General features: G+C 39.8%; 1 protein-coding gene across 1 annotated transcript in view; it reads left to right on the forward strand.

The window, feature by feature from the left end:
* Positions 1–16,864, forward strand: part of fndc5b (fibronectin type III domain containing 5b) — a 17,624-nt gene extending 760 nt beyond the window's left edge. Inside the window, exons 2-6 of the mRNA XM_008421408.2 lie at positions 3,252–3,370; positions 4,949–5,147; positions 11,548–11,637; positions 15,996–16,186; positions 16,812–16,864. Of these exons, the coding sequence (XP_008419630.1) occupies positions 3,252–3,370; positions 4,949–5,147; positions 11,548–11,637; positions 15,996–16,135 (548 nt within the window). The 3' untranslated portion in view covers positions 16,136–16,186; positions 16,812–16,864. The remainder of the gene's footprint in view (positions 1–3,251; positions 3,371–4,948; positions 5,148–11,547; positions 11,638–15,995; positions 16,187–16,811) is intronic.
* Positions 16,865–18,825: the final 1,961 nt, after the last annotated feature.

Genomic DNA, 18,825 nt, shown 5'->3' on the forward strand with positions numbered 1-18,825 from the left:
GGGGGGGGTGCATTGTAGGGGGAATGTACCGACTGAGCAAACACATCCAGCGGGGCTGATATGTGTCGGTTCGGAGCACCGCTGATCTGGTGTTAGGTTTGTAGCGGCATCCCTTTGGGGGAGGAGGGGAGATAATGGCATGACACATGGATGTGATCTGCACTCACAATAAGCTTTGTTAAGCCAAAAATGATGGGGTGACATGAGGTAATCACGCTGCATTCGCATGATTTTTAGGATCACTCTGACACAGAGGCAGAAATTGCCTCATAATCCAGGTAAATGTCTTGAAATTGAATGCAAGATGAGATTGTAGCTCCCAGCTAGAGTTCAAGCCACACACATACACACGCGCACACACACACACACACACACACACACGCACGCAGCGTCATCCAAGTTATTCTGTTCAACCTCATCTGGACAATTTCGATTTCTCTGGATGTTTTTTCAGCGTCCGTCACTTTCCCTGTGAGATTATTTCCAGCCCTTTTTAAACAATGATATATCCTGAATTCTTCAGCGAGTTATGCTCAAGAGGGAAAATCTGTTTGAGTCAAAAGATCTCGCTTCCATTGTGTCCCGACGATGGAAGCTCACAGATAACGGATAGTCCTTTGGAAACCCTAACTCTTGGAGATAAGATCGTCCAGGCTTTATCTCAACTTTCATTTGGAGATCGCTTTCATTTGGTCTGAAGATATGTATGTGTGTGTGTGTGTGTGTATGAGAGAGAGAGATTTTAGGAGAGTAGATTTGTACTTGTTTACCTTGTTTTAAATCATTTCGCAACTTGTGGAATAGTTGGGAACGTTCTGAGGTGTGGCTGAGGCTAGAAAATCTCACAAAAATCTCTTCATTTTTACAATCTGTCATATTACAACCTCTTCAATCCATTTCATTAAGTTTGCATGTGACATCTCACACATCAACTGCAAACCTAATAGGACATGGCTGTAGTCAAAGTCCACACCTACTTCTAATTGACAATCTGTGGCTTGACTTTATAATTGATGCTCACAGACAACTTAAGTTGATAAAATAGGTAAATGTAAAGATGTATACACCCCCACATATTCTTCGATTTTCATTTGGAAAACATTTTGCTAACTTTTTATTGTCTGCCTTCCCACTTTATGTTGGTTTATCTCAATAAAAATACATAGAGGGGAGAAAATGAATCTCTTTCTGCATTTGTACTTTTGTATGAGATTTGTTTAGTGGATATTTGTCCAGATGTTCGGGGCTCAGCCTCCACAATTTTTATGAGTTATTATTAAGAGTGCACCAATTTATCGGCCAGCCGATTTATCAGTGCTGATTTTATTAATTTTGAGAGATCATGATCGGCTGATTTTTACAGATGAAGCCAATCTTATCCACCGATCTTATCTAGCTTGGCAAAGGTCTGAATCAACCACTGTCCTCTTTTGCTCTCCGTTGACAGAGGTTTGACTGATAGACCGGCCCATCAGGTCATGTCTGCACATTTACAATTAACAATAGTTACCCCACTGTTACCAAGTCAACAACTTTCTTGCCGTATTGAGCAACATTTCAGACAAAAAAAATTGGTATCGGCCAAAATTGGAATTTACAGGTTAAGCTTTTTAAAAGATCGGTGATCGGCCAGAAACTGCTATCGGTGCACCTCCAGTTATTATTTTCCCACTGCCAACTAGCTCTGTTCCTTCTTCATATTTGTCCGTTTATTTATAGGAAATCTATAAACTTAAGTTTTGAGTTCCTACCAAAATTTCTATTGGAAAACAGAGCGGTACAAAAGGCGCAGTTAATTGAACTTCTTTTGGTTAATTGAACTCACTCCATGCAGACTTTTACTTCCATAAAAACAAATTCTATTCAAAATACATACAAAAATACTATGTACACCTACAGAATATCTGCTTATACACTTTTGGACGACTCAGAGACTAACCTAATTAGCATTAGCATAATACTGCTAACACTAAACACAATCAAGCTGTAGCAACCGCATTAGCACAGTAATACTAACTCTAAGGGCAATTGAGCTGTAACAACTGCATCAGAATAATACTGCTAAAGCTACGGATAAACAAAATTGTAACAACCGCATTACCATAATACTGCTAAAGCTAATTAGCACCATCTCAGCTGAAATGGCTGACTTGTTAGCTGGCATAAATCAGCTAAATATTCGGAGGAGTCAGTGGGGTGACATTTCAGACATTTTCTTTGACATTGCATGTCTTGCTACTTGCTCATCTAACTCCTTAGAGTAAATGTAAACTGCCAATTTTTGCTCATTAGTCAGAAGCAAATATGAGATGCTGGTGAGACTGCCATGGAAACGGTGGACAAATGCTGATAATTGCCAATTAGGGTGCATCACGTAATGGGTTGAAAATTCCAAAAGTCTTCAAGTATGCTGGATAATATAACCAAGAAGTGTTAGAAGAACTATGTGGAACATTTTTATGTTGTAGTCTTTGGTTACATTTTGAGAAAGAATAGCTTTAGTGTTGAGGAAGACCAAGGAGCCACTACTGTTTTCTTGTTTCCTGAGTTCAAACCCAAACCAAGGTCCAACTCTGATGTTAATTTGTCGAGCTGGACTCGAGGGAAATCCAGCTTTGAGTCGACGAGGACCTTGAGTTTGTTGTAACTGACACACACACTTCCCGTCTGTAAAGTCACACACACACACACACACACACACACGCACACCCCTACACACACACAACACACACACACACACATTCAGCTCTATCCCTTTCTGCAGTTCAGAAATGGAAACGATTCAAACTTCAACAGGATCTGTCATAAAATCCGCAGATTAGCGCCGTGTTACATTCAACCAGGTGGGATTTCTCCGCTTTTCCAGCACAAACGTTAAGGATCGCATCAAAAGTGAATCTCTGCGTACGAAAGAGGAGAGGAGAGGCAAAGACCGAAAAATGTGTGAGAATCGGAGACAAAGACGAATGGGAAGCAGCGTCTTCCTGTGGGAACCCCCCTGACAGACTGAAGTGTGTTAATTAGGCTGGGTATAAATGAAAGGAGATAGATTAATTTGTGGGTGGTGAGAGGAAGATCTGAGTGAAAGTGGGCTGAGAGAGCAAAAAAAAAAAAAGGAGAGTTCAAAGAGAGTGATCATGAGGAGACTGCTCTGCTCTCCACTGTAGGATTTATTATATCAATTGCAAAGTGCGAGAATATAGCATTTATGTTCTGTCCTTGTTAATTAAATATCCTTCTGTCTGTGTTAGACGCTGCGCTGTCAGCTCCGCTCAATGTGACCATCAGAGAGCTGGAGGTCAACTCAGCTGTGGTGACGTGGGAGATCTTGGAGGGAGATCCCGTCATCGGATTCGCCATCACCCAACAGGTATGTGTGAGTTTGGGTTTTTTTTCTTCTTTTTTTAATGCCTTTAGGGCCTAAAAATAATGTTCAAAACAAACATTAAAACAACAGCTGGGTTGTAAATTCAAAACCATAAAGAAGTTTACCAGATTTGTTTTAGGAGTTTAGGGTAAATTCTTTGGCATTTTATTAATAGGACTTTAAAACATATGATATACATAAATTATGCAGCTATGCCGTTATTACTGAAGATTTGTCCCTGTTGATATTTTTCTTTTGTGTACATGTATGTTAATACTACATACCTGATTGCACTCGATTTACATGGCATTACAACATTTTTTGATGGAATTTCATGGACGCTGATTTTTTACTAACTGAGGGGGAAAAAAGATCTTTTTCCCACCTCTCGTTCATAAAGTTATATTGGCCCATTATGGAGAAACCCCTTGTGGTTTTGGATACCAAAGTTTCACCAACCATAAATGTTTTGAAGCTTTTATTTAAGCTAAAACAGTTAGCTAGAAGAAGAGCTAGCATATCTGAGAGCTAATTCTAACCAGCTTTCTATTTCCATTAAAACCAGCAGGCGTTGCATTTAATTATTATTTATCCTGTTTTTTAGATCATGTTCTACAAAATATATTTGTTTAAAAAAATACAGCAGTTTGTTAAAATGAAATTTTTGGCACGTGAGGTAAATTTACCTAACTTGATTTTGCACTGATGATTGAAATATTTGTAGATAACCCTGATTTAAGTGTCATGAATACAAGCTGTGATGCTTCAAATATATACCATGTGTCTACGACATTATGTAGCTATGAGCAAATTGTTATAGTATTGAAGCTAATAATCACTATTTAAGCAATAAGGTTAATTATGTTGGTCACAGAGGTGTTATCATCTGCATTTCTGGCTGTAAACAATAGAAGATATATTTTCAGATTGAACTTAAATCTCAAATTATCTTAAAAATCTTAAAGCATCTCCTGAAATCTTCAAGCAAATCATCTTGTTCTTGTTTTTGCCTGAGTACCAAAATAATTTACCTTTGTGCACACATTTTTTTTTATTAATTATTCAAACTGGAGCAGAAAATTGCAGCTTCCAGAAACCTGGTTTCTGCTGCCACGCCGCAGCGCTTTGGAGATCCATGTTAGATGAACATTTTGTCCTCGTGAAGTTTTAATGGCTTAAGAAATTTCCTTTTATAATTGCCTGGTAAATAAAAGTGCCCCAGAGGAGCCGTGGTCTTTAATCCAGCAGGAGCCAATTGACCTGAGCAAGCAGCTGTAGCGGGGTAATGATGGCCATTTCTAGGAGAGTGTACATGGCCTGGAAAGCAATTTCTGTCTTTAAGCTTTACTGCATTGTTAAAATAAACCCTGAGAGACTTTACTTAAGCTTTTTCCACAACTGTTCCCCTGGACAGAAGTGTACACAGCATAAATGAAGCCACAGCATAGAAAACTGAAGTTCCTCACAGAAATTTTCAGTGGTTAAAACTACAAATTTATTTTAAAAAAGGTAAACAAAAATGGATTGTGAGCTCGTTTTTATTCTTTTTGTTTGTTTGTTTTCCCCTCTTGTCCGCCGCAGAAGAAGGATGTGCGGATGTTGAGGTTCATCCAGGAAGTGAACACCACCACCCGCTCCTGCGCGCTGTGGGACCTGGACGAGGATACCGAATACATCGTCCATGTCCAGAGCATCAGCATGGAAGGCAGCAGCCCCCCCAGCCAGCCCGTTCTCTTCAAAACGCCAAAAGAGTCGGAGAAAATGGCGTCCAAGAGTCCCGGTGAGATTCGGATTCCCGGCGGGGTTTGCTTAGATTTAAACATCCTGAGTTGGGTTTCTGTTGGGCATTATGTGACAGACCGGCACAATGTGAGGCATAATTGTGAAATGTAGGAAAAATGCGATTCGTTTTACTCTGATACCCCTAAATAAAGTCAGTCTATTTGTAAAAATGCTCTATATTCACTGAAAAAAAGAAAACAGGTGATCCAACTAAAAAAATCTCTTAATTTGTAACAAGTAATCAAATTAAGTTTATCCAATAAATAAATAAAATATATTAAGTTGTCATGTTAAACTAATATAAATAAATAAAGTTTGACAAACTTAATTCGATAACTTAATTTTTTTAAGTTGAGCTCCGTTCTCTTTTTTCAGTGTGTCACTTCTGCTCATATGAGACTTATTAGTTGTGTACTCCACTAATTTTCCTTCATCGGAAAGTGGCAAGAAGAAACACTCATATGTAGTAAATATTGAGAAAGAGCAAAAGAGCACTTTATGGTCTCAACATAAAAGGATAGGAAAAAAAATAAACCAACAACCGTGGTGACAGCATCATGTTGTGGGGAAGAAAACCTGCTGGGATACTGGTTGGGATGGAGCTTCAACGTCCAGCAATTAAATAACCCTAAACGTGCATCTGACATTTGAATTGCAATTGAACGTTTTAGATCAATTAATATTCATGTGCAGGAACGGCCCAGTCAAAGTCAGGAAGCGAATCCAATTTAGAATTTGCAGCAAGACTTGAAAACTGGCCGTCGTAGGCACTCCCTCTTGAATCTGACTGAGGTTGAGCTGTTTGGCAAAGATTTACTGGGTGACAAAAAAACGGTAGAGACACACCCTAAAAAACATGCATATGCCACACTTTTCAGATTTTTACATCCTTTCCCTTCCGCTTCATTTTTATGCCTTTCACTTTGTGTTGACGCGTCACATAAAATCCCAGAGAATTACACCGGATTTTGTGGTTGTAACGAGACAAAACGTGGCGATAAAGTTCTCTGGTAACGAGGCGCCACAGCTGTCTGAGCTAGCATACTGTGAGCCGTGTTACCAAGGCCTCCGAATGCTAATCTATATGTAAATACATTTGTTGTGTATTCATCACGCTTTTCCCATTGAGGACGTCGTCGTGTAGCTTATATTGGAACAGGATATGCTACAAACACAAAATGTGAGAGGGGAATTGAAACTCGGCGCATACGAGAGCCTGCAAAAAATAAAAAAAAAATAAAAAAATGCAAGCATGAGAGCATATAGACATGGAGGCAATCAGGCATCAGCGCAGATGGAGTAAACAATCGGCCTCCCTGTTTCTCCCTCTGCTGACACACACAGAAAAATCTGCTCATGTTCTTACATACAAGTGTATATATAAACATTTTTTTTTTTAAATTTTAACTATGTTTTTTTCCCCCCACTCAGACCATATATGTCACGCTATTTTCTGTTTCTGCGTCTCCTGGACGAACAAAACGGTAATAAAAACACAAATCTCGGGCGTGAACTCCTCTCGCCTTCCTTCCGTCTTCTCCCTCACGAGTACGCAGAGAGGCTGCTGGCTCTTATCTGGAGCGGCCCGCCGGCACTCCCAGTTTTATCACGTCCGGCCCAGTTCCGCTGCCAAAAGCGGCCGCTTCAGAGGGACCTTGCAAAATACTAAAGCGCTCATCAGCGGCGAGGCGATAAGAGGACACAGCAGTCTATTCCCTGGAAGCCCCCGCACTGACTGAGCTCGCCTTGGTCCTGTTTAAGACACATGGTTGGAACTGATACTGTATTTATATAGCAAAAGAAAGCAATATCTATCTTTTGTAGTGTAGCTTTCCTTCTCTGTCGTATTGAGGTTATGACACACGAACCCCGATGGAGATTGAAATTTCTGTTCATTCCTTCTCGTAAAATAGCCGGAGTTTGGTCAGATTGGATTTAGGGCATCTGTGAAAATACATGTCCAAGTCTTGCCACAGATTCTCAGTTGGATTCAGGTTTAAGTTTTTCCGTTGTTGGTGTGGGTGCAGTCGTTGTCTTGGTGGAAGGTAGATCAAATCGTGATGTGGCCACTGCAGCTGTGTTTCCATCAATGTTTTTTATGCACATTTTGTAGTACTGCATTAAAAAGGTTGACGTAAAAGGCAAAATTCAAAATAGTTTCCTGGGTTTTGTAAAAACATTTTGTGCTCACTGGAGCCTGGCCATTCTGTTTGATTTTCATCTCCCTTCAGTGACAATCTGGGATTTCTCCCATTGAGTTGGATTTCTCCAGTTTAATTTCAGCCAAATAAATCAGCGAACAGAAGAAGTTATGAACGACAATGTAGATTTTCTACGGTGTTTTATAATTGTAGTATGCCTGTAGTTTTAGCGAGGAAGTGGACGAAGCAATTCAGTCCGTGTTGGCCACGCTTCCAAATATTGACTTAGCATCAACAGCCGCCTCGTTCAGATTGGCTCTTCTCTCTATGCAGTGGAAGATGGTTGTTTACAGCGGTAAGCTTCATAGTGTCATGACCAAACGTTAGGGATTAGGTAAAAAGACTTCAACAGAGTCCATGCCTCCAGCAAGCAATCTTTTCTCAATTTCAGAGAGTGAAGACCTTCTGGACGAAGTAAAGTATAGAACAAGCATCTGTTTTTATCAGACTAAGTGTTATTTTGCTTTTCTGAAAAAAGTTAATGCTCTAAAGGGGAGATGAAAACACCTTTGCTGAATAAGTTTTGACGTAGTGAATTTGCTTCCATCCACTGGTGGGTCTGTTCCTTACCAAAGGCAGAAAACTCTAAAAACATTTCAAAGTCCAAACTGCTAGCTTGGAGTGAAGGACCCTCTGCATTTTTTTTTCTAATTTGCAACCTCTACTTCCTGCGTATTACATATGTAACAGGAACATCTGACGAAATTACGCTTTTATGGCCGATTCGCCTTTTTGTTCACTTTTCTGCAAAGATCTGATTCATAAAGTTCACAAATAACAGTTGCTCAAACCTGAGCAGTTGATTGTTTCTTTCTGTTCTGTCCGGCAAACGTTTGCGCAGACATCTTCATTGTCACTAACGGTGGTTGAAGCTAACGTACAGCTGCTAACATACCCTTGCTTGTAGCTAGCAAGCTTTTCTGTACCTATCATGGGCAACTTCAAATTTATCGCTATTGGCATTTTCACCACTGGCTCACTTCTGTTGCCAACCTATATGAGGGTGGATGCATTCTGTAAGGAAAAAAAACTTTTTAAGTTTGGCTCTATGGTTTCTCCATAGTTTTTTGGCTTTAAATTTTACTCCCCATGTCATTAAAAAGCTCTTTAAAAGTCTTAAATTTGACTCCCTGAAACCTGCAGATGCCCTGAATTAATCAAATGAAATCTTAAGAAGTCTTTGGTCATACAGCAACATTTTAAGGGGTGTGAATACTTCCGCAAACTGCCGAACATCTAGTCACGTGACACATATTTAGAGGCGTAATTTGTCTCAACTGTTGCCGAGTTCTGACTTTGATGGATGAATCTGGTCGGTGTTGGTGGAAGCATTCATTAGCTGTCCTGATTAAATCTCCCGGCCATTACTGCTCTCCTCCCCCTATAAGCGGGTATTAATCAGCCTGACACCACTCTGCATTTGTAGCTGCGGTGCGGACCAACACGCCGCTCGTCGCTGGGTTTCTGTCAGACGGTTTTCTTATCTTTCTAAGCCGTCTATCGCTAGGATGGAGAAAATACTGCAGGTGTTCCCGGTGTATCGAGCTAAATCGTTGGAGGTTTCATGATAGTCTTTCCCGGCAGTCACATTTTACCAGCCTCCATACTGTTGAACCTATTGAAACTTTAATTAGTCTGTCTTCTTCTCGTAGGTTCTGCTTCTCCTTTTGTTTGCAGGTGATATTTAAATATAGCCAAACAATTGTGGATATGAGATGGTTTGTTTTCCAGTGTTTTGACCTGTTTGACAGAGTTATGTTACTGAAAGTAAACCAAACTGACAAATTAAGAGCTTGTCAACAAAGAAAGCGACCATATTTAATGTAATCATGCCAAGCCCTCACAGACAGGAGCATGTAATTATTTCACATTCACCTTATTAAAGTGCATAAACCTTCCACTCCTTCTGTCAGGCCTCGGGCTGCAGTTAAAGCTTAGAGGGATCGCTATGGTAACGGTGATCTTGACAGCCAGGCAGAGCAGAGATGTATGAAGAACAAAATCCTGAACTCACCCAGACAAAGATGGTGTGTCACACAGGCCTTCAAGGAAAGGCGTCTCTCCCCTAAAGGCGACCGCGACTTGCGCTGGACCTGGAACGAAAACAAACATTTAGCTTTTAGAGCAGCGGGGTTCACCTGCTTACACAGCAATGGTCATGTGGTGTGAAGAAACCACATAGGTTCAGTGCAGTTCATTATCAGCGACGTCAGTTTGTCATCTCTCTAGCATTTTGAAATACTTGACGTCCAAACATTTGTGTTGCTTAATCCAGTTTCAATGACATCTCATGGGACAAGTTATGGCAATATTCATGACACTGTTGACCTCCGGTGTTTGCAGAGGTTGGATACCGCAAGAAACCAAATGGCTAAAATCCACAAATACTTCAGACGCCCTCTAAAAACGCTTACAACTGCTTATTTTACTAGTTCAAACAATAAATATGCAGAAGTTAACATCCACAGTCTTCCTTAACTCCACTCTTGCAGATCAATCAGCACCGATACAAATGGTTGCTTTGGCTTCTTTGCAACATCCAATAGTAGCAAGTAGCATTGTGCGCTCTTTGCTGTATATTCTTTCAAGTATATTATGCTACACACAAAAAAAAAAAATCTGCGAATAATTTGGGGTTAGAATAATTTTAGTTGGACAAGGTGGCAGTCAACTGTATTTGGAAGTCTGTAGGAGCTAGCACTATCCAGCTGGAGCTAGCTTAAGTTTAATTAGCACAGAAAAATAAGTGCTCGCTACCATTAAATAATTTGCATTTCAGTATTTTATCTTCCTAGTTGGTAAAATAAATAGCTACATTGTGACAAATAAAATAAATGACAATTTGTAAGCACAAGAGGGAAATGTAAAATTGCAAACTAGCAGCAGCTGCTAGCTGGATTCCTGACTGAAGCTCACTGTTTGATCATTGACATTTTTGAGAAGTGAACACATTTATTTTACTGATTACAAATTGTTAAATATTAAACCTGCCTTCCATTTGTGAAAACACACCAATTGTAAATAAATGACAGAATAATCTTATAATCAGTTAATCTTTATTCTATATGTGAAACAACAAAAATAACCAGGAAAAAAATACTTATGTGGGCGTTCTGCAGCTAAAGCCAAACCTGGGTTGTATTTTTCTGCAGTGAATACAGACCTTTTAATATACAGTAAAATCTTTGTTTTAATTGTAAAATTAAAACAATGAATTTAGTTTTCCTGAAAAAGTAAATAGTAAGGATTCCATCTTCACTGAAAACAGAATTTCTTTCGCCACACATAATTTAATTAAGTTTACCAAAGTTAATTTCTGAAGTTAACGAGTTAAACAGACATAAATAAATTAAGTTAGATGAACTTCATTCAATTACTTGTGACCAGTTAAATTTTTTTAAAAGTTGGAACTTAATTTTCTATTTTCTCTTACATGAGGGAATGTTGACTTTACAGTTGACCTTTAAGACCAGCTTCTTTCACCCAGTCTGTGCTTTCCCCATCCCGTCTTCTTCTTTTCCCTTCTTCAATTTTTGCTCCTATAGTTTTTCCAGCCGGTCCAATTTTCTGCCTGCACCAGATACAGGATACTGTAACCATTGATTGAGAAAAGTCAAATGTGCACTGGAAGCAACATCTAATTTCCACTAATATACAGTAGCAACTTTGCCACTAACACACTGGATTGGCGATTAAAACCAAAAACGGCCAGCAAATAAGGAAGTGAAAGGCGGTGAAATGTGTTGTTTGCTTTGCACGGCCAGCACGCAGAGGCAGGATGGCTCTGACGGCACAGAGAGCGAGATGCTGTAATTCAGAGTGTGTTCCAACCTTTACGGCTGTGTGATTGGTGTTACGCTGCAGCGGCCAGAACGCTGTCAGCGAGGGAAAGCCCGGTGACTGATTGGGTAGGGGTCTGGGCTCCTTTTGTCCCTGCAGACGGCTGCTCTCACTTAGCTTTAATTACACAGAGCAGGGTGAAGAATTCACACCAGCCTGCCTTTCTTTCCTCACGTCACCCGTCTTTGATTCTTTATCTTTCCCCACAGAGTTTACGAGTGATGGGAATTTTTTTTTTTTTGCATTCTCTGCCCCTACCGCTAATGAATTACAGTGTCTTCAACCTTGCCTTTGTTGACTCTATGTGTGTGTGTGTGTGTGTGTGTGTGTGTGTGTGTGTGTGTGTTCTCTCTGCAGACGAGGTGACGATGGAGGAGGTTGGTCAGGCTGCCCAGCTGAGGGCCGGAGAGCTCATCATCATTGTTGTGGTGCTCGTCATGTGGGCAGGTAATGTTCTTCTGTATTATTGGTCATTTATCATCAGGCACCTTCCAGGACGGCACTACCTGCAGAGTAAATAAGCTCTCTGATGGAGTTCCTACTTGGAAACAAACATTCAGCTTCAGGTGCCACATTTCCGTGAGGAATATCTCCCCGCAAGGCTTTTAGGCCAAAGTGGGGAGACTTCGGATTATTTTAGACAATATTCAAGTTTCCTAAAGGTCGTTAGAATTTTTTGGATTCGTATTTATGATCCAAAAAGTCCAGTTGATTGGTGGATCAGTATTAATATATTGTCTACGATGGTGTGTTAGGGCAAATATTAATAGAATTTTTTTTACTTTAAAAAAAAAAAAGGAAATTTGTGAGTTTGAAAAGTTGGAAATTAGCTAGAAAAAAGTCAGAAATGTCAAGATTGATCTCAGAAGTTTTCTAGAAAAAACAATGACACGTTTGAGGTTCGAAAGTCTAAAATTTATTAGAAGAAAAAAAAAATTTGGAGATTGATCTCAGAAATTTTCTAGAAAAAATACAGAACTTTCTGAGTTTGGAAAGTCTAAAATTTATTAGAAAAAAAAACACTCACAAATTTGGAGATTGATCTCAGAAATGTTCCAGAAAACACAGAGGAAATTTGTGAGTTTCAAAAGTTAGAATTGATCTGAAGTTTGTACATCGTTTTGCGTCTTACGCAACTCTTTTATGATTCTACTTCTTAATCTGATTTGCTAAATATTATGCCTGGATTTGTAAATGATCAAAATGTTCTTTTTATTGTTGCCAGTTTTGAGAAAGGTGGCCAAGTTTATCTAAAAAACACCTGAGAAACAGATTAAAGACGTAGTAATTATTTAATTTAGCCTGATAATTACAGTTAATCAACAACAAACATAAAAACGAAAAGCTCATAAAAGTCCACTTCGTATCAAAAGTATGGATCTTTATGATGGGGCAGTTGGACTAAAGTAAAGTTTTAGAGCATAGAAATAAATTCTGCTGGACAAATGAATATAATAAAGATTTCCTTTTCGGTTATCAAAGGAACTTCAGCTTTGGCAGTAAAGAACAATCTCTCCTGTAACACTGCCATCTTCAGCTCCTGTGTTTTCATGTATTAATCCTTATTACAGTTGTACGATACGATATGAAAAACTAATATCCACAACCTCCTAATGAGATTAGATAATACAGCTTGGAGCTTATTTTCTTCCATTTCCTCTCTCTGTTTCTTCATTTTGCCTTTCTTCTCTCTGAAGTCTCATTAATCAATCTGCAGCTTCAGCTGGAGGTTTAGATTCTCGACCAGCTCTTGTGGTTTAAGCCTCTTCTTTAAGGGAAACACAATCCGGGTCGCTTTTCTTCGCCGCTTCAAACGGCCGCCTAGCCCTGCATCCGACACTCAAGAGATCTGGCACAGAATGCACCTCTACTAGCTGCCCCTCTTTTCTGTTTTCCTTTTTTTTTTTTTTTTGTCAGAATTGAAAGAAATAAAAGGACAACAGAGCTGATGATGTAACACTTGTGTACTAAATTTTAAGAGAAGTCTAATGTATTGGTTCTGGTGGGTTGTTTTTTCTATTATAAGTAACAAGCAGTTAAAAAAAAAAACAACAATGAAGCTGAGAGCCAAACTGCTCCTCCTCAAAAGTAAAACGATATGACTGCTTTGTTTTTTTTTCTAGGTTTTTTAAATATTATTTGATGTTTCTTGTTTGTTTTTAATTTACTAAAAAAAATAATTTATTGCTCAAAAGTTTTAGATTGAAAGTTTTGGGGACAAAAATCTGGAAGTTACATTTTCTTAACTTAATACACACACACACACACGCACATGCACACGCACACACACACACACACACACACACACGCACACACACAGAGCCAAATGTCGATGGTTTCTGTTTTTAAGACCCTTAAATATTACTTTGAAGGATTTACTTCCACTTTCCCCACATTTGGCTCTAAACAGACGTTGATTACTCCAAACCCATCATAATTTAAACCTAGTCAAAAGTTAGATGAGTTTAAACTGATATGACTGAATTTTTATGCTGCACTGCAAAAACACAGAATCTTTATTTTAGGTATATAAGTCTTGGCTCACTTGAAATAAGACAAAACCAACCTACAAGCAACTTTTCAGAAAGGCATAGGAGCTTCTTCTAAGTCAACAATTACTTAATACTCCTATATTTTGCTGAAAAGTTACTTGTAAGTTAGTTTTGTCTTATTTCAGGTGTACTAAGATATTTGCACTAGAAACTTGACCAAAAATACTTGGTAGGATTTTGTATTTCTGCAAATTAAAAGACTCCTAAAGGCTGGGCACCTCTCTTTCCACAAGTAATAAAGTCATAACTCACTCCACAGAAAACTTCCTGTTGTGGAAATATTCACATTTGAGTGGCAAGATGCACATTTACTAAGGTTTTTTTTTTTGCCATATAATAAGTCTCTGATCTTACTCCACTAAGTGTAACAAGACATATATATGGTCTCTATACATTCCATTGAGGGGTTGGTATGGGCCCAATTACTGGTAGCAGGGACTGAGATGACAAGGGAAAAACTAAGAAAAATTCAAAAAGAGTAAAAGGAAAAGTAGTGGAGAAAAACCTGAGCAGCACATGATGGTAGAAAAAAAAAAAACTAACTTAAAGCCAAGAAGGCGAATTGTGTTTTTCACCTCTTAATTGGGCCTGTGGGGCATGCTGGGGGGATATCACAGGGAGATATCAAATCTTGCCCCTTGGTACCGCAATGATTAGATCTGCCGAGGCTGACATAAGCAGAAATACCGAGCCATGTTTGGGCTCGGATTCATCCCATCGCACACTCCTCCAACATCATGAATTATTCCCTTTCTCGTTCCTGCAAGCTTGTTCTCTATCTGCTCCCTGCATCGACAGCTCCTACGTCGTGTCTCGGCGTCCAGATTCACATCCCCAGCCCCCCTTCGATTCCATCTGCTCACGTTGCTGCTGTTCGTGTCTGAGTTCGTTCGGATTGACTCTATCGACATGTCGGGAGCCACGTCGCTCTGTCTGCGCCAGAGAATTAACAGGACAATGATTCCAAATGCACATAGAAAGTGGTTTGAGATTGGATAAGACTGGCTAACGTTAGCCTTTTGGGTCTGTTCCAGAAAAAGAACCAATTTAAATTAGATTTACCATTTTTCATTAGAACAGTGGGGTCAATATCCAGACAGAATTACTTTTGGAGCTTGTTAATAACGACCAAAGCATGTGGTTTCTTTGAATCTTGCTAAGAGACATTTAACCAAATATATCCCTGCAAGTATGTATAATTTAACCCTTGCTTGGGTAGGACAAGATCCACAAATTCAAACCTGCAGCACACAGTTCTTGTTCTTGAACGTTATCTGTTGGGTGTACAAAAAGAACTGTTCAAATGGATCCTGAAAGGCTGACAATGAATGTAAACACCTGGCTGGAATCAGATATGTTGACCTGCAATCTAAGCATTTCAGTTTAACGCTTCAGTCATTACAGCTAGAAACCAGAGATAAGACCCAAAATCTGGCTGTAGTGAAGGACCTGAACCTTCAGAGTCATATAAAGACAGTTACAAAGTCAGCCTTCTATCACCTGAAGAACATTTCTAGGATTAAAGGACTAACGTTGATTTTGATGATGGCGTATGACTAAATGTGACGTTTATTGCTTGTTTCACAATTGGTGACTGTATGATGTTCTTAGGATGATTGAACTGCCTTGTTGCTGAAATGTGTTATACAGATAAACTTGAATTTAAGCTTGAACGAAAGATGATGCATGTGTTAAGAAGCGATAAGTTTTTCTTTCATATTTTGAACTCTAGAGTATGTAAATGAACCTTTATGTGTGTGAAATGTTTGTTACCTTGTGGGTGTGTCCTTCTTGGGACCCCACTAACGAGGAGGCCCGCCTCAAACCCAGCTCTTTTATAGAAGGAGCAGTGATAAGAGCTGGGGTTTGATTGGCTGAGGTAAATTGAGAAGGTGGGAATAACCAGTATATGGGTGGACTGCTGGATGTAGCAAGAAGACTGATGGGACGGCTGCCATTTTGAACTCTAATGGAGGCTTAATAAATCAGCTTTATTTTCTGAACAGTCAAGTTTGCTTACTTTTTCCTTCCGCGCCACATCTCTGAGCGTAACAGTGATGTCAGAAGTGGGATTTGAATCTTCTTTCTAAGTATCTTAGCCAGTTTATAGCCGAGACTCACAAATGTTCCTAGCGGATCTTGTAAGACTGTTTTAAAAACGTTTGAATGGCCTGGCTTTAGGTTGGTAGCTATTTACATTGACTGCCATATTACTCTCATATTACTTACAAACTCTATCCTGTTGTCCCTCAGGGGTGATCGCCTTGTTTTGTCGTCAGTATGACATCATCAAAGACAACGAGCCCAACAACAACAAGGACAAAGCCAAGAACTCCTCAGAGTGCAGTACACCTGAGCACCCACAAGGGGGGTTACTGCGCAGCAACGTCTAGGACCAACCTTCTGTCGCCTTCTGCAATAACCAACCTAAGACCTCAGGACGGGTGAGGAATACGCACAAACTCTTGTGTCATATTGTAACAAACTGTTGGCTTTGCTTTTATGTTTATCTTTATCTGTTGTAATTGATAAAACTAACTGGGAGGTACAGTTTTGGACAATTTGCCAACCCCTTTCCTTTAGAAGTTGAGGTTAAATGTTTATAAAAGCTTTAGGACTTCTCAACATTATCGTCCACATATATCATCATAATTAAGGGTACATCGTTTGTCTCCAGTTTGGCAGTATCTTGGATATTTTAAAACAAAAACTAATCAATAATCATTGATACCGATTGATACTACATGGTTATCGTGATAAGTTTTTCAGCCTTGGCTGTAATATTAATTTTGGTTAACCATTTAAAATAAGGCTGCGCAATATATCACGTTATATCGTCATAGCAATATCAAACCTGATATCGTCATAGCAATGTGTACCAATATTATTCCCACAGCAAGATTTTCTAATATCATATTTGAGCTGCTGTTGAGCAATGTGATTCACGCAATTAATCAAGATGCTAGAGTGTGATTAATATGACCAAAAAAATTATTGATTGAAGCATTTAACTATTTCCTATATTTCTTTAGTTTTTTTATGCTAAAGTTTAAACTGTGTTTTTTCCAGACCCTGAGACCAACAGAAAGCCATTCTCAGAAAAAGAAAAAGACAAAAAAAAAGACAAAAAAAATGACAAATAGATCATACCGATAAAGAAATCTTCTTGACACAACGGAGCGAGATCTGCAAACGTGCAGAATCAAAGGCTACAAGCAGCCGAACCGGAAACGGCGGACTGTCGCCTCCCTCCTGCCGATACATGGCGGACTCTTGACCGGAGCTGCCCGTTTTGTTACTCTTCGTCGGTGGCATGGAATCCCCTCTGACCCCTCCACCCTGGGAGTGTTGATTGTCGAACGTGAATGTCAAACTCAACTTGTGGACGCCAGCTCCAAGGTGGCGGGAACTGGAGATCGGCTGGTCCAGGTATCAGCCAGCGCACAACTATGACTAGCGTTCATGTTTTCTGTCGGTCCATCTGCTTTGGTTCCTTCCTGTCTTTGTTCCTCCTCATCTCTCTCCTTGTATCTCTGTGTTGGTGTGGCTCTAATAAGCACATTGCCGTTTGGTGCTCCTCTTACTGTGATTGCTTCTTGAACCTCTCTACAGTCCTAACGCTGATTGCAGTCTGAGTTTTCTCCTTGGGTCGCGAGTATTGCATGACGAGTGTCGTCTCCAGCTTTCCTCTCTCTCGTTAGTGTCATTTTAAATGATGCATCCGTTCCTTCGCCTCACTAAACGGAACTTTAAACTCTCCCATCAGCCCAGCAGATCACGTCTGACAGGCTTATTACCCCCCACCTATATTTTGCCGGCGAGGTGATGACTGAGTACGGCTATGATTCACGGAGAGTTCAAGGATTGACAAGGAGTGCGTCACCCACTTCTGACTTATTGTCACTTCGGGCTGTAAAACTACCGGGCCCCGCGCGGCGTGCCAACTTTGAGAAAGACGCCGCAGCGGGTTTGGGTATCGTCGTTCGTCGCTGCATATTCAGCACCATATGCTGTTTGTGGTCTGCAGCAGGACGAGCAGGGAATGTGGATGGGGCATTATCCTCTAATGCGATGTAGAATTTGGCCACGTTTCCTCATGCGGTTTGGCCGAAGACCAACGGGGATGCCAGGAAGTGAAGGCCATAAGAGGGCACACTCAGTCCTGCGTTGAACCCAGATCTGTCACTGAATGCGAGCCTCTGGTGCACTCTCAGTAGGAGAACACAACATGAAACAGGACAAAAGTCTGACATTCAGGAACTTCATCCTTAAAACTGGGGTATGTAACTTTATATATAAAATTACATATTTGTTAAAACTGTCACTATGTCCTCATAAATGTCCTTATACATATATTATGAGGCAAATAATCTGTGAAAAGGTCAATCTACTATAGCTGTCCTGAAAAAAATGTCCGGTCTCAGTTAAAAACAACCAATCAGAGCCAGGAGGAGGGACTTAGTGCTGTCAATCAACCTTGTGTACATTTTGTTAGACCTGAAGAAACAACTTACCACTATAGGAAAACCGCTTATCCACTGTCATCGCCATCAGTGGCCATGCTAACTAGCTTTGGCATCCATGGCTGCCTTCATTGTGATGAACTAACTGTAGTGTACCAGAAAGAAAGGGGGAGAGTGATTGACAGCACTAAGACCCTCCTCCTGGCTCTGATCGGTTGTTTTTGACAGAGCTGTGTATTTATTCAAATGATAGAAAGTCTGCCTCACACTGTACTGTCACAACATAGTGAGAGTTTTAACAAACGTGAGAAAAAAACATATTTTTGATTAAAATTGGACAACTAGAATAAAACTTCCTTGATGGTACAATGTACAATGTCAGCCACTTATAGACCTTAAAATGCCTTCACTTATTGTTGCAGTAGCATAATCCGACACAGAAAAATGTAGAATTTTGGTGAACCGTTTCTATATAAAATTGGGCAAAGTGAAATATTTAAATATTCTTTTATTTAAAAAAGAAAGTATGTCTTCCACTTTAAATATGTCTTCCCCCCCAACACTCCCAAAGCATTACAAGTCGCTTTTCCTTTAAACCTTGATCGACATTAAATACAGAT

Source organism: Poecilia reticulata, linkage group LG11, assembly GCF_000633615.1.
Source record: "Poecilia reticulata strain Guanapo linkage group LG11, Guppy_female_1.0+MT, whole genome shotgun sequence".
In the NCBI taxonomy this organism is placed as follows: domain Eukaryota; kingdom Metazoa; phylum Chordata; class Actinopteri; order Cyprinodontiformes; family Poeciliidae; genus Poecilia; species Poecilia reticulata.